The sequence below is a fragment of the Hippichthys cyanospilos genome, chromosome 3 (genome assembly GCF_059441005.1).
Source record: "Hippichthys cyanospilos isolate Australia breed blue-spotted pipefish chromosome 3, RoL_Hcya_1.0, whole genome shotgun sequence".
In the NCBI taxonomy this organism is placed as follows: Eukaryota; Metazoa; Chordata; class Actinopteri; order Syngnathiformes; family Syngnathidae; genus Hippichthys; species Hippichthys cyanospilos.
The window spans coordinates 696,583-718,647 of record NC_142371.1 but is presented as its reverse complement, the minus strand read 5'-3'; the positions used below and the strand labels follow the sequence as shown (position 1 = coordinate 718,647).

General features: G+C 39.6%; 2 protein-coding genes and 1 long non-coding RNA gene across 3 annotated transcripts in view; 2 read left to right on the top strand and 1 right to left on the bottom strand.

The window, feature by feature from the left end:
* The first annotated feature begins 19 nt into the window (after window positions 1-19).
* Window positions 20-8,743, top strand: LOC148425295 (SH2 domain-containing adapter protein E-like). Its single transcript, XM_088411902.1, has 6 exons — window positions 20-849; window positions 2,208-2,334; window positions 4,249-4,503; window positions 4,717-5,035; window positions 6,468-6,587; window positions 8,144-8,743. Exons 1-6 carry the CDS (start codon window positions 400-402, stop codon window positions 8,337-8,339), a joined length of 1,467 nt encoding a protein of 488 aa, XP_088268028.1. The 5' UTR covers window positions 20-399; the 3' UTR covers window positions 8,340-8,743.
* LOC148425294 (uncharacterized) lies at window positions 1,290-15,922 on the bottom strand. The gene is made up of 3 exons (XR_015865241.1): window positions 15,588-15,922; window positions 6,408-6,537; window positions 1,290-2,345 (listed from the first exon to the last, which is right to left on the bottom strand). It is a non-coding gene; the product is annotated as an uncharacterized LOC148425294 (long non-coding RNA).
* Window positions 15,543-22,065, top strand: part of LOC148425291 (neuronal acetylcholine receptor subunit beta-2-like) — a 27,113-nt gene continuing 20,590 nt past the window's right edge. Inside the window, exon 1 of the mRNA XM_088411901.1 lies at window positions 15,543-15,840. Coding sequence (XP_088268027.1) covers window positions 15,768-15,840 — 73 coding nt within the window. The 5' untranslated portion in view covers window positions 15,543-15,767. The remainder of the gene's footprint in view (window positions 15,841-22,065) is intronic.

The window sequence follows — 22,065 nt, the reverse complement described above, 5'->3', positions numbered from 1 at the left end:
CCTTGCTCACCTTACTCATTTTCTGCGTGCTGGAGAGGCTGGACGAAACATATCACGTACCGGTAATGGGCTCTTCACTTGGCTCCAGGAAAATCTTCCAGTTTTTTCGAGTGTTCGTTCTGGAAAGGTTTCTGTTCAAACTGAGGGGATAGTTGTGACTTGAGCAGGTGAGGGGCCCAAATAACTGCTGGGTGACATCCAAGACGCACCAAGAGGACCGCTCATCTGGATGACTGGGATCTTTTTACGCAGCTATATATTTAATTAGACGTAGATAAAACAACAAAAAAGTAAGTTATTTTTACGAGTCTGAGCCTTGCGTAAAATGCGTGCGTAAATTTATTGCCGTTTCAAGTGAGTCGTTTTGTAGAAGCGCGGTTTGGCACTAGATTGACAATCATGGCAAAATGGTTCAAAGACTTTCCCATCAATCTGAAGAACGGCAGCGAACGAGTCCGCTCGGCCTCCGAATCAGGCCCACAAACACGATACAAACCCTCATTCTCGCGCGATAGCTTGAAGGGAACCTTGCGCAAAGATAACGGAGTGGCTGCACTGCTGGCAGGGAGAAATAGGAAAAATTCGGCCACGGAGTTGGGACGCAACCACAACACCGGTTCTGCAGGTGGAACCGTGTGGGAAACCCTGGCGCCTGGAAAAAACCGTAAGGGCTCCTCCAAGGTGGAGGCACCCGAGGAGAAGACTCAGGCGAGGACCACTAGCCTGGCTCAGGCTTATATCAGCAGGATGATCAAAGTGGACAAGCAGGAGAAGACCCCCAAACTGAGCGGCAAAAACGAGGAGACCAAAACCGACCCTGACGTCGGACGCTCAGCAATCAAAACAACTGTGAGTAATTTCATTTTGTTGCACACCCAAAAGTGAAACAATTTTAAAGTTTAACACATGGGTGTTTCTAGCCCATTTTTGGGGTGCTCAAGCACCTCTCAAGCACCTCTCCGTTGAATACCAACCTCCAACCTCCCCTGTCTTTTTGAAACTAACGAACTTGCTAGAAAAGGTCATTGGCATACATAAAATGATTTGTTCTACACTTATCCATCCTACGGCTCCCCTGATTATTTATACATTTTTAATTGTTTTTAGAATGTAAACGATTATCATTTTGTGTATCAGCAAATCTGGTAAAAGTGTTGGAAAGAGTAATGCAAAACGTGATGATAACCGTAGAAGAGGAAACTCAACTTATTTGGATATAATAAAGGTTCTGTCAGTACAGTCGAATTACAGCTAAGCAACTGTAGTGGTGTCTTGATATACAATCTGGATTTAGCAATTTTTGTTGGGGTTTATTTTGGTTTTGCTTTGACTTACAAAAAAAATGTGATTTGTAAACTTAACCACAACAAGCAGCAGTTTGGAAACTTTTTTTTTCAAAGAAAATTGGAGACTTTAGTCATTTTAGTTTTACTTTCACTTAACGTTTACTGTCAAACTTAACATAAGGATAATTACACATTGTGTAGTTGAAAGAACCACAAGCTTTTCCAGAATAAAGTCTGTTTAATCTAATGCTAACAAACAATGCTAAATGGCATTGACAGATTGTGTCTTGCCATATTAGAACACCTTAATAAATGTATGAATACAAAAGGTGCAGCAACACATGTAAACAAATACCTAAATCACAAGCATTTATTCTTTATCTTGTATTACATTACTGTAGCCGACAGAAAATGATCTTAACATTATTACTGAACACTATTTTATTCTCATTTTGTCAATAACAGTGAATGAGTTGACTTATTCACAGCCAGCCCAGTAAAAATTGATTTTTGACTTATATAGCCGTCAATGGCATAGAATGAGTTAAAAACACAATGTAACTCTTTTTGTTGTTAAATTTAAACTTGTAAGTCAAGGCATCACGGTATTACATGAAAATTATGAATGTTCATTTTTTTTTAAATGTTACCCTCCTTTTTTATGACTGACAGTTTTTGACCACATTTGTGGACCTAGTTGACTGTGTTTCACATTGGAGCTTCATTATTCTTGTTCTCGTGGGAGCTCCGTATCCAATTTCCATCCTCAGTAAAAGAAAACAATGTCGTGAACCCTTCATTGTATCAAATAATAGCCTGACCCCTTTACGCCATTATTTCAGACAATTGGGGATGCCCTCACCAACACACACAAACAAGTCAGCCCTTATCTTATCTGCATCTTGTCTCTGTGTTTCCCAGCTGATTATCCTGGAAGATTACGCGGATCCTTTCGACGCGGAGAAAACCAAAGAACAGAGGGAGGCGGAGCGAGCCGGTGTCAACGACGGTTACATGGAGCCTTATGACGCCCAGGTGATCATCACAGGTAAGCGCGTACTGTATAACAAACACAAATGACATAATATAGTATGTCAGTATTTTCATTACTAAGCATCATTTAAATTGTGCCAAAATATAAGAGTCTGAAACAAACACTTTAATTTAGTGCTCCGATGATTAATTAGCTATTACGCATACTTGGATTCAGTCCACCTGGCGTGAGCGTTGAAGGGGTCTTTTAAAAGAAAGCCGGTGCCAAATTGGAGCTGCGGTTCGGATGCATGCCGATTTCCATCCTCTTTGGCGGTTGCTATGGCAACAGTGTTGTGAACGGACAATGGGCGCAGCTTCCTCTTCCAGCTTCCTGTCTCCTGCCTCTGTTTCCTTTGCCCCATTCTTTTGAAATAGGAAGCTGCCCCCACCGCGCACATACACACACTTAACGTGTTAACAGAATGTAACAATCCCGTCAAGCCCACCCCAAAAAGACCCGCGATCCCCCCCTCAATCACTTCCCGGCAGTCAGGAAGTAGGCCGCTCGGCCGTCCAATCCCGGGCAGCGCTGACCTTTTCTTCCTGGACCTCCATTGTTTGCTCTCACAATAGCGCAGACACACAGGCTACCTGTCGGCCTGCGCAGAAACACAAGTCACATTCCGACTTGTGACACGGCGCAGGATGCCGTAGATCTTTTTATCTCTGTCACCAGCACAAAGAGCCCCCTGGACTGTGTTTGTTCACGCAGTATCACTTCACTTTGGACGTGTTTGTTTGCATGAACAAGCCGTAAATCTCTTGCTAGAAGCATACACGCCTGAAGGCTGAAGACCAGTTTTATCTCCCGGCGCTGCAATGTAACTATGTGAGGATATATATATTGCAGTGCTTGTCAAAAAGTGGGGCTGGGGGTTTCTCAGTTGACGGCCCCAGGGAAAAGGCGATGCTTTTGTCATGTAAAATGTAGTTGCAATAAAATTACAATTTTCAACATTTTTTTTTTGTTTCAGCCACTTAAATGCACACTTTTTTTCAGTTTTAGACTAAGCTGTAACCCGCATAAACACTATAAATATAATTAACAGTTTTTGAAAGTTGATTTTCAGTATTTTGCTTTTTCTTTTGTTCATGTTAAAAAGGATATAAGCTTCGGTATACTTACACAATTTTTATAGATAATAATCTTATTTATAGTCGAGTGGGAGGGTGGGGGGAAAGGTTTTGTCTCTCTTCGGTGGGCCTTGGCAAAATATAATGCCCTGATATATATATATATATATATATATATATATATATATATATATATATATATATATATATATATATATATATATATATATATATATATATATATATATATATATATATATATAGAGAGAGAGAGAGAGAGAGAGAGAGAGAGAGAGTTAGCTAGATATAGAAATATATAGATATATTCAGCTGCCACAGGGAGTATATGCAAGTGAGTTAAATTTTTAACACTTTATATATTTATTATTATTTATGATTATTTATTTTTATTATTTATTTAATACTTAATTAAATTCATCTCCAATGTTAACACTTTAAATGTGACAGCCCTAATATTACATTGCAATGTATGCAAAAGAAATATTTTATTTATTATGGTTTAATTTGGGTTTTCATGTTATTTTACAATTACACAACCAGCTAAAACCAGATTATGTTAGATTTTTTTTTTATTCAAAATAATTCAGGGTTTTTGCCATTTTTAATGATTTAATTTTGTGTTTTTTGTTTTTATTAAGGTTTTTCGAAAAAGATGTTTAACGATATTCATTTGTCGCCAAAGTAAGCACGAAAAAACGCAAGCATAAAACGTTTTAAAATGTTTTGTGTTGATGCTAATCTACCAAGGGCGTATTGACTACATTCCTTGTAGTTGTGACACAAACACGCTGACAGTCAAGACAAAGTCCAAACACGGGGAAATGTTTCGCAGAGGTTCGCCGCCGTGGCTCCAAGGACCTCCTGAAAGTGTGCGTGTTGCTTGACCGGGGCCAGGCATCAGGGAAGGGCGAGGAGGGCCGCCCCCCGCCACCCAACATATACGACACGCCGTACGAAGGCAGACTGGAGGGCGACAACGAGGGCGTGTGGATCCCCGTCACGCGGCCGGAGTCTGACATCCGTCCGGCCGCCGAGTATGAGCTGCCCTGGGAGTGGAGGAAGGAGGACATTGTTCGAGCTCTGTCAGGTAGGCGGGCGAGCTGGTGACCAGGCTGGGCGGGCGCTCGTGGAAGGAAGGGTGTCATACTTTTTATTTGTACAGTCATGTCACCGCTGGACTATCATGACTATCTGTTTGCTTTACGCAGGAAGCTAAACAATCCTGTTGAATGACTCTCTGCAAGATGTGTTGACTTTGGTGATGGAGTTTTATTGATATTGTGTCTGTGGCTTCCTGCAGCCCAGTTTGAGGCTGTGGATTGTTCTCCCGCTAAAGAGAATGCTCGCCAGCAGCAGCAGCAGCAAACTTTGAGGCAGAAGAATTGGACGCACAAGACACTGGTGTCCACATCTTCATCCTCGTCCTCTTCCTCGCCCTCCTTTCCGTCATCGCCCATTCTCAAGCTTTCCCCGATAACAAGCTCGTCCCCTTCTTTCCCCACCCTGAGGATCTCACCCTCTTCCAGCCCAAACAAACCTCCCTCTCCTACCTCGCCCAACGCCCCACTGGATGGGGAGGCGGCCAAAGTGGACCCCGGCCTGCCGCTGGACAAGCAGAGGTGAGAAGGGAGACTAAAATCCACCGATAAAATGACCATAAGGGTGGCAATGGGAAGTGTCAGTGTTTATCACTTACTTATAATTTACAAAACTCTTCATATCTTGTCATTCTTTAATATGGTTCTTCATCAAAACGATATGGTATGGATATAATGACATACAATGTCAAGGATTCAACAGTGAGTGCAATCATGAATAAATCATGTTGGCTCATTTCCTTCTGCCATGCGCAGATCAGCCTCTGGGAGCAGTATGATATAGTCATACACACAAAAAAGACAAAATAATTTGACTAAATAAACTGCGGCAATAGTTTTCGTAGATGATAAAGAATATATGTATGTATGTGTATACATATATATATTGTGTTTAAATATCCATTGCTCGGACATAGAGAGATGCTATTCATTAGTGTAATGGCATTTATGTGTTAGCATTGAGATGGGTGGCAATTGCGATTTCATATTTGATTATTGTAATATTATGTTGAAACAATATACAGAAATGAAAAAATAAAATTAACCAATTTTCTGAACTGAAGAAGGTTTTTTTGTTCATCAAAATTGCAGCTTTTGTCATGTGAAAATTGCATTGCATTTGGGGGGCGCATCACAATACTGTCAGACAAAGAACGCAACTATTTTCAGTCACCTATTAATAATAGTCACCTCGTTTTAAGAGATGATAAAGAATATATTCATCGGGTTATTATAATTTCAATCTACGCAGCAGCATTTTTGTTCAAATATCAATTGGCATGAATCTTATAATACTGCAAGTACTACTACTATAGCCTATAAAATGGTGTTAACCATTATGTGTCAGCATTAATATGAGACTATCATGATTCATGACTCACTCAGCCGCAGCAATACTTGTTGCATTTTGCACAAGGTAAAGAATATATGCATGCGGGTATTTATGTCAATCTGCATTTGTTGCTGCATCATTTGTATTGCAATATCATTTGCTAAAAGCATTACATCTCAAGGCACCATTGTATAATGTTTATGTATTATATTATTAACAAAAAAGCCTTTGCCGTTTGGCTTCTGTAAATCCCTTCTTAACCAGCGTTCTAAGTGGGTGTTCCATTACAGTGCACTAAGTAGAGGGTGTTCATTTGATTTAGGCGGGACTTGAAGTGTAAAATGCCTCTCTCCATCTCATTAAGCATGGCCTTTTCTATTGAAATGGAACAAGTGGGGTACACGCTCGCAGCATGTTAGCATTTGTTCCTCCTGTAGGAGATGAATGTCATTTTGTTCCCCACTAAGCGCCGTGCTGCCTGTTTGTATATACCTCTAGCCGCCACATTGTGCATTAATAGGCCTCTGTGGACCTTATGCAGCATCAAAAGTATAGTCGTACCTTTAAAGACTTGAAATTTGACTTTGTCTCCATATGTCGCTATGTCATGTCTTGTCCAAGCTGGTACCATGGCAGTGTGAGTCGGCAGCAGGCTGAGGCTCAGCTGCAGCGCTGCAGGGAAGCCAGCTTCCTGGTGAGAGACAGCGAATCGGGAACCAGCAAGTACTCCATCGCTCTCAAGTGAGTGACTGACCGTGTGTAGATGCGTGATGCAGTACTGCACAAGTGCTTTGTTTTCATTTATTGATCAAGTAATACTATATATTAGCCACTGACGACTGTGTGGGCTAACTCCATTTTATCGTTTTGAAGTTTTGTGAAGAAATCACAAGAGAAAATATTCCAGATGAATACTGCACTAAATCAAGTTTTCAAGTTCCAATTTTGACACATAGGGGGCAGCCTACGGGAGCACTCAGCTGTTGATACAATAACTGAGTAATCTTTCATTTCTGAGGTAGCGATCTCCAGCTAAAGTGAAGGTTAAGAGACTGATAGAAGATTCAGAAAGTTATTTATTATCTTCCATGAAATATTTACAAGTTTTTATGGATGTTTGCATTTACTTTCAATAAAGTATCCACAACTCAAAGATTTAAACTTCCCACGTTTGGCTGTAGCCGTAAAATTTGGAGTTAGCCCACCCTTGTTCATAGTGGCTCATTTAATAGTGCAGCCACCATATTCAACAAAACTAGAATAGCACAAACCTTTAAAAACAATAATCATCACATGGTTGTGAGTGCTTAACTCATATTGCAAAAATGGAAAATTAATCAGAATTCAGAATGTGCAAAACATACTGTAAAGAAAACCTTTTTTATTTGTGCCACAAATGTCAAGAAGAGGCACCTTGTTCTTTTTATGAAAGTACCCGCAATTTACCCGTAATACTAATTATTTAGAAATGTTCAGAAATAAAAAGTAAATATGTTGATTATAATTATTTTGATAAAACTCTTTTGTATGTGTAATCAATACTTTTAAAAACACATTTTGCCGCTCGCTGTTGACTAAAAATAACTTTTTAAGTGTCATGACCAATCATGGCTCGGATTGCATATATCACATGACCAAATTCAGAAAATAGTTGAGATGTGATTGAACTTTACCTGAGCCTTGATCATACGTGAAGCCATTTTCAGTCAATAGCTAGGTCAAAACTTGTGTAAGGTACAAAAACTTTTACTGCTGAAAATGGCTAAAGAAGTTTAGTATCCCTTTAATTGTGTCGTGGTGCCTAAAAAACGGTATTTCCTGTTAAAACCACGAGAGGTCGCAGTTTTTCATTCCAGAGAATTAGTGGCCAAATGCCTATTATCCAGTGGCGAGTAGGCGACGATCTATTTTTTTTTCAGCTGTCCAGTCCAATGTACTTACAGAACGTGCGCTAATAAAATGAGTGGTTGCTGAGTCCCGTTTTTAGAGTAACTCTACCTATAAGCACAGACCTGACTTAACCTGAAAGCTGAGCCATTATATATGTGCGTGTGTGTGCATGCGGCCCAGCGCACATTTATTATACGCTGCTCATTCATTTGAGAGTCCACATCATTAACCCCCTTTAAACATCCACTGAACCTTCGCTACTGCGCACCATCAGTTAGCCGGGGATAGATAACAGCAAGTGAGTTAAATTCCCATATGCAGCTTTGGGTTATATTTCACTTCCCCGCGCGCCGGCTGTACCGTATTTGTCTTTCAGCTGACGTTATTGCTTTCATGTCGTTTGTCAGAACCAGTCAGAGCTGCGTGCACATCATTGTGGCCCAAACGAAGAGCAGCAAGGGCCTGGGCTATACTCTGGATCAAAGTAGCTGTGTCTTCGCTAGCATCCCCGAGCTGGTGCACCACTACTGCACGCACAGACTTCCTTTCACGGGGGCCGAGCACATGACCCTGCAGCATGCCGTGCAAAGGTCGCATTTGTAACGCAATTGATACATGTACTCAAAGATGCGGTGCTGAGGATTTTTTTTTTTTTTTGGACCTTTTATTTTGAGAAAATGAGCTGACTCAAAACATCAGGAGAACTTCTACTTTGTTTTAATAAGATATGTGTTAAAAGATAAAAGCATTGCCACACGGCGAGTCCAAGCTGCAAATTTTACAGTCGGCTTTACCAAGATGCTTTAACATCAGAGGTGCTGACACGATCAAGGGCAATGCCAGAGAATTAGGCCGGCTTTGTAAGATCAATACAAGTGATTGGAGTATAGCCATTCGTCCATCCGCGCCTGTCAGTCAGCCTATTGATCCGGCCTGAAAATGAGGCTCATTTGCCAGCCAATCTGTTTGTCAAGAGAAAGAGCTTTAGTAGTGATTAGATGCCTTGAACGGAGGGTAATGCAGGCCGGGGGGGGGGGGGGGGGGGGGGGGGGGGCTCCGGTGTCCGTAATGTTGCGAGTCAGCAGAGTTGTTGGAGAATGCTGATGTTTGCAAATAAATGCGGGACTATGATAGGAATATTAGGTCTTTTGGTGATGAAAAAGCTCCTCCTGTGCCTTTCCATTAGTTTCTTTTTCTAAAGTGCTCTGAGGGGCATACGAAATTTATGAAGACATGTTTATTATTAGTATATATTATAAGCATTCGTGGGTGAAATGTTTGGGGACTTTAACAAGTTTTTTTTTTATATGGCAGACCAGTTTACATGCTCTCACAGGCCATTTCTGCCTTCTATGTTGTATGCATGGAGTGTCTCTTTTATTAGCCGCCAATCGTGATAAATACTGTACGTATATTGTTGTTGTAAGCATGTATCCAGTAAATAAAGTAATATTTGTGACTGTGTTTTATTAATAGACGAGCTGAGCAAAGGAGAGAAAAATAATAATTAAAACCACTAAGCTGTGTGTGTAATCAATTACCGATTACACACATATTCTGTAATGCATGTGGGGCCGTTAGGAATTTAAATCAGGATTACCTGACGCTTACATACTACTGAAACCCTCTCACGCTATACCCACTAATGAAATGTTTTTTCTGATCATGCCCAGTACACTATTGAAATACTCTCCTGTACACTTCCACTCCTCAAATGCTGTCATATGTACTACTGAAAATTCTCACTCATGTAATGCTCTACGATACACTATCTTTACGCTCTCATGCATACTAATGAAAAACTCTCAAACACACAACTGAAATTGTTTTCTCTGATATGAATTACTGAAACACTATTATAGATTGGACTCACACATGACTGAAACACACTCATACTAAGGAAATGCTCTTATACAGGCACCGGAATTTGCATTTGCTCATGTACATTATTGAAAAAAACTGCCATACACACTAATGAAATGCTGTCATACGCACACACAGAAAACATGTTTGAGGGCTTCACACATTTGTTTGACCTGCATAAATATTAAGTTGTGTTTAAGATCTTTTCAGTAGTGTGCTGGAGACCAAAAGACATACACACACACACACATAATACTCACTGCTGAAAAGCTATCACAGACACAATTAAATAAATATTTGTATAAGTGTTTCAGTAGCATGAGTGCTACGCACATTTGTGTGAGCTGTAGAAATAATAATAATAATGTGTGTGTACTGTTTGGAAGTGTGCATGATCTCAAAATATATACGCATACACATACACACACACACACACACACACACACACACACACCATACTCGCTACTGAAATGGTCTCATGAACACCAAAAGATCAAGGTGTGTGAGTGGTACAGTAGACTGAATGCTTACCACATTAGTGTGATTTGGACAAACATGAACTTATGTGTGCAAGAGTGTTTCAGTAGTGTGTATGAGCCCCAAAAAGTTGCTTGAGAGCCTTTCAGTATATATACTATCCACTATAGCATATGACAGCATTACAATCGTGAATGTGAGAGTGTTTCACTAGTATTTGTGAAATCTAAAACTCATAGACGTTTGATACTGTTTTAGTGGGGTATGTGAGAGTGTTTCACTATTGTGTAATGTGAGCAAAGATGTTTAGTTGTAAGTGTGAAAGCATCTCAAGTGTGAATGGGAGTGTTTTAGTAATGTGTGTACAAGTGGATGTGATTGGAAGAAAAAATGGTTTCAGTAGTGTGTACGGAGGTGTTTCAGTAGTATGTACCGTCTGAGAGAAATTCAGTAGTATGCAAAAGCAAAACAGAAAAAGAGTAGTCTGTTCGAGAGCATTTTAGTCATGTTTCAGTATCGTCATTATGAATGTTTTACTTAGTAGTGAGCGCAGAGCATTGCAGTCGTCCCCCACAAAAATTCACTAGTATATGAGAGTATTTCAGGAGTGTGTATGGGAGCTATTCAGTCTTGTCAAAGTAAAGCATTTCAGGAGTGCCTGTTAAAATGTTTCAATATTGCATTATCAATGAAAACAATTTCAGTAGTGTGTATGAAATGTATTTAGCTGTACGCATGAGAGGATTTCAGTAGTGCGTGAGAGGTAATACTATTGTAAAGTGTGTGATCGCAATAACCGTGCATACATGTGATACAGGCATGAAAGCATATTTGCACCATTTAAAACCATCTTTGTGTTCATGTCAACACACAAGTAAACACAGGTTTGCATGACTGTCTCAGCAGTGAGTGTGCATCCATGTGTATGTGTGTGCAGGAGAGAGAGAGGGATTACCAGGTTGCCATGGCGATTAGTGAGAGTGAGGTAGGGCCATCTCTTCAGGGAGAGAGGAGAGAGACAGACTGCGATATATAAAAGCAGCTATGAATAACCGGGACTTCAGCGGCGTTGCGCATGGCAAACGGCGGTGTGGCGTGCGATGTCAGAGTGCAGCCAGGAATTAGTCCATTTGTGTGACTTCACAATTGGAGTGGAGAGCCTCTAATTTGAGGTCAAAGACAAGCAAATATATGTCAGATGTTGCTCTCAGGTTCACACGCGCTAATCTCGGCCGCCGTTCTTCCGCGGCCCGCGGGTGGGTCTGGAATGTTACACAACAACAGACACCGCGGAGCATCACCTCTCCTCCCATCTGTGTAATGCGTTGTGGTCAGCCCGCCTAATTAAAAGCCACGAAGTAGGTCACAACAAACAAGAGGCCCCCCACGGGAGTAGGCCGCATTTATGCCGTCCTCAATCTCGTGAACGCGCTAGTGTCATCCGCGTCGGTTTGTGTTTCCAATGAGTCAAAGATGCAACCTTCAAATGCAGCGGTTGACGTTTGAACCCGCAACTGCAAAACTGAGGCTGACATGTCACCGTGCCATAAGGAATCGTATTTGGTCGATTTAGGACTCTGTAAAGGGAGCTTGGAAAATGTTTCCTAAATACCACTGCTCGATGGAGCATGCCCCTCCTTACTTCGGTGATTGTTTATGAAGAGGCTCCGTTTGGGTCCAATTCTTTAAAATTGCCAGAAACACCAAAGGTGCATTGCTAATAGACGTTATGTAATGATACATTTTTGTTTCTTGCATTTTTATCTGTAGTCTTCTTATCATTTTAAAATGTATTTTGTATTATTTTATATATACTGTATATATATATATATATATATATATATATATATATATATATATATATATATATATATATATATATATATATATATATATATATATATATATATATATATATATATAATTTCATTGGATTTTATTTTAGTATTACATTTTATTTACTTAATTATTTAACCGTTACACAGCTCGATAATGAGAACAGCTTCTCCTTTGCGATTCTGATCTGCCAAATACAAATACATAATTACATGAACGTTACATCATGGTCCGGTGTGAATAAAAGATTCTAAATGAGCTGAAAACAGTGCAGCAATCATGCACACTACCCCCCACTAACCTTTTAAACTGTTCAAATGTTTTACGGCAGCAAGTTAGAGAAGATTATCAAACAAAAATAGTGGGAACTAATGGGATTACAACATTTCGGTAACATTTTGTGGATGGCGGAGTGCATGGTGGACGGAGTACGAAGCTAGGGTGATGTCTTACCGAAGAATATTTTACTTTTTCTCAATTTTTTATCAGTGATGTTACCCCCTGTGAAATATTTTTTTCCCCCTAACTAGGCCAAAACATTTATGGATGAAAAATACTCAAAACAAAGAACCAACTTAATAAAACTGAGTGTATTTTATACACCAACTCCACAAGACAGCTCCAACCAGTGACATCATTTGATTTATTCTTGGCTCGGCTGCCGTAAAATTGCATCGGGAATGACAATGCGCATCTATCTTTCATGCAAAAGACCATTGTGATAAGAGAATTTAGCAATATGTTTCTTCACGTTCCAGTTAATTTGCTCTTGATTTGAAAAGAAAAATGTACTCTCTTTGTCCCATCCGAATAGATTTGCAGAGACCCTGTTAAAATATCACAAGCTCCATAAAGTGCATCCCCGTTTGAGAACCACGGCGGTGTTTCAAGCCTCACTACTACATTCACGAATCCACTCAGTATAACGGACGCTGTTTACTTTTATAGATTGAACAATTATATACAAGGCGTTGGGAAGAGCAAGCGGACGGCGTGACAGCGAGGAAAGAAGAAGGGACAGTGCGGAGGAGTGAGGGGAGGGGCCGGAGGGGGTGTTGAGGGAAGACAAGCACTCGTGGGGGTCCCAGCTTTTAAATAATTCAGCGAGAGACTCACAGCAGCACTCAGTGCAGAGGAGGAGCACTGTCAGGTCAGCTCATTCACCGCACAAGAGAGGGCAAGAGGGAAGGAAGTGTGGGTAAAGATAGCACGACAGGGGAAGACATTACTGCCAAAGCAAGGCTGTGGTCGCGTGCGCACGCGTGACAGTCTATACGTGCGTGCTCCGCACGTGTGCGCCCGCCGCTCTGCGTGATGCAAGTAATATAAGAGTCAAGGTGAAATAGGTCGCTAGCTCCTGCAGATTTTCAGATTTCTTTTCATCACCACGGCAACCGCCTCCTCCCTCCCTCCCCCCTCCTTCCCCGCACTTTACTTTGTTGTCTTTTTACGTGAATCCATCACTCTCGTTCTGCACCGATCACACTCTGACTCACCGCTGGCTTGCTCTGGAAACGCAACCTTATTCAAGCCGATCAGAGGGCGCATCAATTGTTATCCGCCGAGGGCAAAAGGGCAAGTGGAAGGGGAATTAGCTAGAGGGCACAACAAAAACAAACTTTGTAGAGGGGTGCTATGCAAAAATTTAGGATCCAATCAAGATTTTGAGAAATTTAGAGCAATATTGCAGTCCTGGTCAATCAACAGTTGAGGCGTTTTCAGACAGGTTATTCACAATATTTGCATAAAAAAAACTCAAGTTCAGTGGTGCCTTGAATTGAATTCATTTCATAACCACTGGCTCCTTCAGATTGGTTTTAATAGGGGTCGCCAGAGTAGGGCCACTTCAAATTGTTGAATGGCTCAATAAAACTGAAAGTCATACTTACAGGATATTATTATACTGAAACTATCAAGAATACTTAAAGGGAGTATGTGTAATTTTTTGCAGGCGCCCGTGGGAACTTTGGGGGCATTATAGTAAATGTAACAAAGCAAAACATACTGTCCGTAATCAGGAGGAAAAAAAAAAAAGTCTCATTTTTACAAGAAATTTCCTGATGAGCACTGTATCTTACAAGCGGAAGTGACCAGTTGCCACGCTTTTGTAAAATAGTTCTCTGCGCTTCAGTGATGGAAAGTGGAACAAAACTACACTAGCATTCACGTTAGCATGGTTAACTTTGTTCAATCCTTCAATCACCCCAAAGACACACAATGGGTCAGGGTTGCCACCTGGGCGAATACCAGACATTCTTTGTCCGTGTTGTTTGTCCGTTGCATTATAAATCATCAGTCATAGGTTTCTTTTTAAATCTACTTTACGGTTTAGCATTTAGCACACAACACATTTGACAAGACAGCATGACTTGTTCTTCGTGAGTTTTCAATTTATTCTTAGTGCATTTCATTAAGTGAGTGCCATCCAGTGGGCAAAATGAGATACTACAGCATCATTTTAGTCAACTTCACATCCTGATGGCAAAACTGTCCATAACTCAAAATGCTTTTGTTGCATCGTCCCCCAAAACAAAATGCTCTTGTCATTCATTTTTAATAAGAGTAGTAAAAACATAATATTGCAATATACTGTACTGTATGCAAAACATAATTGCATAATTTTAAATTACTTCAATTCAGTGGACATTGCACTGCTCCTTTTGGTTTGTGCTTTTGCCCTCTGGGGGCAGTATAGTACAGACAGTTATACAAACATAAAGTAAGTCAGCTAAAAAAATTTCTTGTCAAAATATATTCCTCATGGTTCTTAGTCTAAATATGATATTCTTGACAATAGTGTGTTTGTGGAGTATGAATAAAGCAGCAAAACATACTTATCCATCTTAAAGGGCGGCCATTTTGTTATGAGTTGCCTGAAAAAGACATCAGTTGTTTGAGGCTGGCGAAAGCGCCAAACTATCATTTTTTAATTATATATATATATATATATATATATATATATATATATATATATATATATATATATATATATATATATATATATATATATATATATATATATATATAGAGAGAGAGAGAGAGAGAGAGAGAGAGAGAAAGTGTAGATAGATAGATAGATAGATAGATAGATAGATAGATAGATAGATAGATAGATAGATAGATAGATAGATAGATAGATAGATAGATAGATAGATAGATAGATAAAATTGATTGCAATCAAGAAAGTTTTGCCAACATTATTTATGTATTATTTATTTATTTATTTTATATATACCACTGTGATCAGGGATGAGCTGGGGACTATCCTCGCCCACTGGGCGAGATGCTTACCCTGAATAGGTCGCTTTAGCCGATAACAGGGAAAAACCATTTGAGTAAAGAAAGTAAGTAAAGAAAGTCTTCCAAAAATCAGTTTTGAGTTCTGTGATTCAGGAACGCAAAACAACGAGGCAAATCTGTCAAGTAACCAGCTGGACGAATGAGTCAAAATATTTACAAAAATGTGTTTTTGATTGAAGTGAACCGCGCGGGTGTACCTAATGCGTGGCCGCATACGAAAGAGTGACTTTGCGCGGGGAAAGCGTCGTTAGCCGAGCTGCGGGAGGGGGGGCACATCCTCCCCTTCCGCCACTCCTCCGCAGACCACCTCCACCCCTCCCCTCACTGCCTCCCTCCCTATCCGTCGCGGAGCACGACCCGCGGCTCGGAGCTCACCTGCGGACGATTTGCACGCGTCCCCTTCCCTTGGTGGTCCTCCATCGTCGGCGCGGGAGCTGACCATGACGTCACGGTACCAGGTAGCCGCCGAAGGGAGGTTCGGGTCGTGAGGAAGAAGAAGAGGAAGGCGGGAGGAAGAGGAGGATTCTCCGCGGTTGAACACCTTTCGGGTTCGGGATGGTGAGGATGAGGATGATGGACGAAGGCTGGCTGCTGATGTTGCTGCTCGCGCTGCTCGCCATCGCCGGAGGTGAGAAACTCCGTTTCTTTCCACTATCCATTTATCAATTCAATCATGCCGTCCGTGTTTGTGCGCGGAGTCGCTGTGGAATGTTTGAGAAAGGGGAGAAAGGAAGAGGAGTCACCATCTTTTACCACGTAGCGCCACGCGCTAATGATGTACTGCATGTGGTCGGAAAAAAAGCGATATTATGTGGATTATAGAGGCGCAAGTTATAGTTTTATTCTATGTGCGCGGTCACTTTAAATGTGGATCCAGTGTCACAGTACAACAAAAATATCCCAGCATTGATTTATTAATGAGGCTTTTAATACATTGACGTAAAAGACTTTACGAGGATTTTAAGAGCACTTGGCAATACGTTCAATATATTTTATAGTTCCTGATAGCTTTAAAACATAGTACTGAGGTTTCGAGATATGTACATATATATATATATATATATATATATATATATATATATATATATATATATATATATATATATATATATATATATATATATATATATATATATATATATATATATATATATATATATATATATATATATATATATATATACATATATATATATATATATATATATATATGAGTGTAAATATTATTTTTCTGTTTATAAATGCATGCTACTTATGAAAACTTGATTTGTTTGACTAAGATTTTTAAAGTTATCAATATATTTAAATCACTTGTGAAAAATTGAAACTACAACTATATGACTTTTGCAATAAATTTATATTATTTTTATAATATATTTGAATTATTATTGAAGTATTATATTTTTTACGTGTTTTACAAAACATTTGTAACATTTTAAGTGTATTTTAAATGTTTCAACGATTGTGATTTATGTTCCATAAATTTGTTTTGGGATTTTGATTTTCGACAAATTTTAAGTAGACAGTAGTATCTACACCTTTTTAACTCTCTGATTTTTATTTTTGTTCATTTGAAATATTTGTTATCTTATTTTGGCACATTTGAAAAAAAATCTGATGCTAGGTGGTCATTTCAAATTAGAATCAATCGTATTGAATTTCATATACTCTATTATTCTTAATATATTTCAGAATAAGGATTTCATGTCATTTATGTTTTAAATTTAAGCAGTATAGTCACACCATAAATGTATATGACTAAAACTTGAAGTCATTGTACACACTGTGAGAACTAATGACGTCTGTGTATCATGTGAAGTTATTTAACTTCTAAAAAAAGAACGCGTTATCATCCTCCCACACATTCTTCCATTCCCCTTCCCTCATTAACACCAAGGTCTCAGACTTGAGTAGGCAGGTTAATCAGAGGCAGGTTCAGCTAAACAACATCCTGTCATCAAGGACAAATGATGTGTCACTCAATGATGCAGGAAATAATCATGTATAGGTGTGCCTAGCCGAATTCGAGGGGTGCTGAAGCACCTCTTGAGGAAATCCAAGCACCTTCAAATGAATGAGATTTTTTTAAAACCGAAAATACATAAGAAGCACATCTAAAGTGCATCCGCTTCAGCTAAAAAACGGTTTGCTTCACCTCACCCATCCAACTCCTGCGTTTGAACCACAACCAGAACATGATCTGCATCGTGTGGCAAATTTCTAACCTTTTAATCGCTCAATTTCGGCACAGGTACAAGTGAGTTGAAGCAGCAGCCATAAACCTCTGATCCGAGAATCGCCGTAAACGCATGCATGCTTAATGCGCTTTTGGAGTACTTACTGTAAGAGGTGTATCGAAATGATACCGCCACGTTGTTTCTAATAGAATGATTTACTGGCAGCGAGTGAAAAAGGCATCACCTAAATTGGCCCTCAGGGAATGGTGTTGAGGAGTTTCACCCGTGCTCTCTCTGCACTGGGACACAGCTCTTAATCAATCGATCAGTCGGGAGCTTGGCAAGTCCTCTGCGTGACCAATTAATTTGTCATCTTAAAAGAGACATTTTGGACAATGCTAACTACAAGAACGGCACTTGACTAAATTGCCTTCATGAAGTGCGGAGACAAGGAATGAAAAATGGTATTGGCGAAAAAACGGGATAAAAAGGGATGTTCCATTGCAACTGTGGCACTCTCGTTGTCAAAGTGTGTTCAGGGGTTAGAAACTTTTTCAATTGCTGTCAACATTTGTTCCTAACGCACAATGATTAAAGGGGTTTAGAAAAAAATCAACACAATACCTTTTTGTTAATCTTCCAGATCAATTTACATTTATTTATTCTTTAATTTTGTCAGCATTAAACGGCCCAGTGGATCAAAACATGTTTCTAGTTTTTATAAGGATTGACATTTTTTTTTTCAAGCACTTTGCTGCACATTTTTTTCTCAGATTGAGAATAAGATATAACCAGTACAAACTCCTTTAAAAGTTAAAGTTAACTTTTGCTGAAAGTTGATGTAAATGACTTTCGACCTTTGTTTATGTTCAAAAGGATATAATTTTAGGCATACTTAAACAATTTTCATAGATAATGACCATTTATAGTCACTGCAGTGATTTGGGCGGCACAAAATGTTTTGTATATGGAGTAAATACCTCGCTTGTATCTTACTTACCTGGAACATTTCATACCTTCAACCAATCAAGACCTTAATAACACTCTATTATCATTACTACTCGTCACCTAAGCTGAATAAAATGTTAGCTCGCTGTTCATGTTAGGTAGGCGTTAGCCAGCTAGCTGAGGGGGCTTCGCAGGAAAGAATTGAAAAGCCTACATGTAAGGCAGTGCTTTTTCGATATAATTATACCTAAACCAGTATCCTTTTTACCATTAAGAAAAGAAAAAAGCAATATGAATTAACTTTCAACTTGTTTATTATTTGTTACAGAATTTATCTGGGTTACGGCTTAGTCTAAAACAGAAAAAAAATACCCAAGTGCATCAAAGTGCCAGAAACTAAAGAAAAAAAACAAAACAAAACAAAACAATTCCTATTTTATTGCAATTACACGTCCCATGACAAAAAACTTTCACTGGGGGTTCCCAGGTGGGGGTAACCCTAACCCCCCTATCCTCTCGCATCACCTCACACCCCACTATTTGAGAAGCACTGATGTAGAGGAAGTTTTAACACCAAACACTCCCGTCTTTTATCATTCTGTTGCGTCAAAAGTCATTTGAAAATTCCGGAAGTTGGCGGTGACGTCATCTAATTATCAGATTACAGGATGGCGTGTCGCTGTGTGAAAGTGCACACAGCGGCAGCATTATCCCGCTTGGCTGGATCCCGTGGATAAAGGGGGATAAGTCTTCTGTTACGGCGCTGATGCGACAAGAGGCTTGTACCTGGGGGCTTGCAGTCTAGCTCTTTCGGGACTCCTGTTTGCACGCCAGGGTTGCACACACCAGTTGGGCCGTACTCAGAATGTAGGACTTCGCTGACATCATGTTGGAATTTTTTTAGGCAGCAAACTAGTGCTGCGATCCATCAAACTGGATTTAGGACACTATGGGCCAGCTCAAATAATGCTATTAGTTTCTCAAAAGCAGGAGGTGTGGGTGCAACCATCGCTAGGTGAGCAAATAACAGGATATAAGTAAACACTCATTAAATCTTAGGTGGTTTTTGAAAATGAAATTAAAATGCAAAGTATGGATCTTTTTCAGTGTTTTAACACCTATTTAAAGGGTCCAATTTAAATGTGCTTCATTTTTATCCGGTTTATCCTTTATTTAGATTTGTTGACATACAAACCACTGGAATGGGAGACAAGCCACATTTTTGATTAGGTAGTGTGAAAATAAATGACTAGATGGATAGAATTATTGGGTCGATTTATTGTACTGTATTTTCCGCACTATAAGGCACACCTAAAAGCCTTATTTTTTTTAAAAAAAGCTGATGGTGCGCCTTATAGTCAGGTTCGCCTTATAAATGGATCAATATTGAGATTGGGATCGGTAGATGGGGAATGAAGTGAGAAAGTAAGCTTTACCTGTTTCTTTTGTGTGTTTACAGTTGAACAAAGTTGGTCATATTGACATTGAGTTATTATGCTATTGAGTGTTTAGAGTTATTATTTGAGTTATTATTGTTATTACTTTGAGTATTACTATATTGCGATTGAAAAACTTTGAAAATATGTCATTAATTGAAGGTGCGCCTTATAATCCGGTGTGCCTTATAGTGCGGAAAATACGGTAATTAAGTAGAATATCTGAGCAATTTCACTTCAATCATTCTTCTTAAGATACGTCAGATTTGAAAGGTTGAAGGACACCCACATTATTTAGACATTTTCAGTTGTTTATTGCATTGACAGACTTTTTTTTTTTCTTTATGAATTTGAGATGTCTGAGTTTGTGTACTGCATACGTAGCTGGAGGCTAATGCTAATGCTGGACACTCATACCGTATCATAGAATGACAGCATCAAGGCATGGGTGACAACCAATAATGGCTCATCTGTTGCTCATGTGACAATCAAAAGCTGAGCTGTGATTGGCTTTTACCTGAGTGGCCAAGGGCACGTCATTTTCATGTTGACAGCAAAGGACAAAATGTGTTTTTCAAAATCCTTAAAGGGACAATGTGTTAAATTTAGATTGTTTTTCATGAAAAAGGAATAAATTATTTGATTATAAATTAAAAAAACTTGCAAATAAATAGGTTCTTAAAAAACCAACAGTATGGTTTAATTATAATCCTAGGTCTAGTTATCGTTAAATTATATTACATGGGGGGTGGTACTTCATCGGAGGCTGCCATGTTTGTTGTAGCTACGGACAATGGTAAATGCAGCACCTCATGCTGAAAAACTGTCTAAATCCTACACAGTGTCCCTTTAATTGTACATGAAAAAAAATGTACTTATCAATATTACAAACAAAAATGAAATAAACAAAAATGATAATAAATAAATAATGAAATAAAATTTGCAATGCATTTTAATGGCAATAATTAAACAGACATTTCTGCAATTTGAGGCTAGGCCGGATTCTTATTCTTATCTTTAATTTTAATTACAAAAATGCATTTAATAAAAAAGTAAACCGAGTTACGAGCTCAGTCAATGAATGAATTAAACTCCCAAGTCAAGGTATCGTTGCGTTCTCATGAATTTGCGGTTCAATGCGAGTGCACCGTAGAACAAAATGCTCTCGAAATGAAATGTGACTTTAAGCAGCATCTGACAAAGCAAGCAGAGCACTAATGAGTCATTCCTCCTTTAGGGTAAAAATCTGATTAGCATTATTATCATCCCAGAATACAAACACATGTTTGGAGGAATACTCGCATAGGAGCCTCACATACGCACGCTCGTACTCATTCAATCGTGGGGCAACCTTTGAAACGCAACACGTGCTTTGAAATAAGCCACGCTCACGTTCGCTTCTAATGACGATGATGGCGGCGGCCACGCTGGCATGGCGGAGCATCCCGTTGAGCTGAGACGAGGAAAACGGATAGGACGTTTTACGCCTCGACGCACCGGCGCGTCTCGTCAGGGCCGATACGTGTGATCAAAGGAGACACGGGGGAAGAATTAAGTCTTTAAATTAAGTGCCCCGCACAGGCCACATTTGGTCGTGAAGACTTTAAGCGTAGGTGAAGGCGCGCATATGGAGTGGCGGTGGCCTTGGCCGTCTGCGCAAGGACGCTCAAGGGCATTCCAGCACCTGTTTTACACGCCGTCGTATGGGGATGTCCACCGCCCCTCCCCTACCTCGCGCCCTCCATCGCTCCCCCGTTTCCCCGGTGGGCCATGCATAATAAACAGGTCTGTGGTGCGGTGCTGACCTTATGCAAGGTTTGCTGCATGATGACGCCATGATTAAACAGTGGAAACTCCAATTTTGAATGCCTTAAAGGGATACTTTTTACCTATTTCCGTCAGGAAAAAAAACATTTTTTTAATCTATATATTTTTTAAAAACATCAATATCTTACATAAGTAAGGCTTTAAAACCACTTTTGCCACTTGCTGTTGACTGAAAATGACCACGCAAATTATATTAAGTCAGTCATAAAACTGAAATACAACAGCTATTCATTTCAATGGGAATATTACAGGTACAAGCGAAAAAAATCCCCTCCCGCATCATCTACCTTTATGGGCAATTTGCAGGCTGCAGCGGGAGCCTCCTCTCGATGACTCATACTCATACTCTTTGGCTGCCGCAGCCAATCACGTCCACTTCCTGGTTTGTCGTCTTCAGCACCACTGTAAGTTAGCTATTACAGCTAACTTCCTCGGCTAATGAGGCTAACATGTTTATGCTACTTT

What these genes read in the sequence shown, in the direction of transcription:
- LOC148425295 (XM_088411902.1), top strand. Translation starts at nt 400, where the DNA reads ATGGCAAAATGGTTCAAAGACTTTCCCATCAATCTGAAGAACGGCAGC. An exon ending in CATTGTTCGAGCTCTGTCAG is followed by an intron (nt 4,504 to 4,716) that starts GTAGGCGGGCGA and finishes GGCTTCCTGCAG; the next exon opens with CCCAGTTTGAGGCTGTGGAT. An exon ending in CTGCCGCTGGACAAGCAGAG is followed by an intron (nt 5,036 to 6,467) that starts GTGAGAAGGGAG and finishes GTCTTGTCCAAG; the next exon opens with CTGGTACCATGGCAGTGTGA.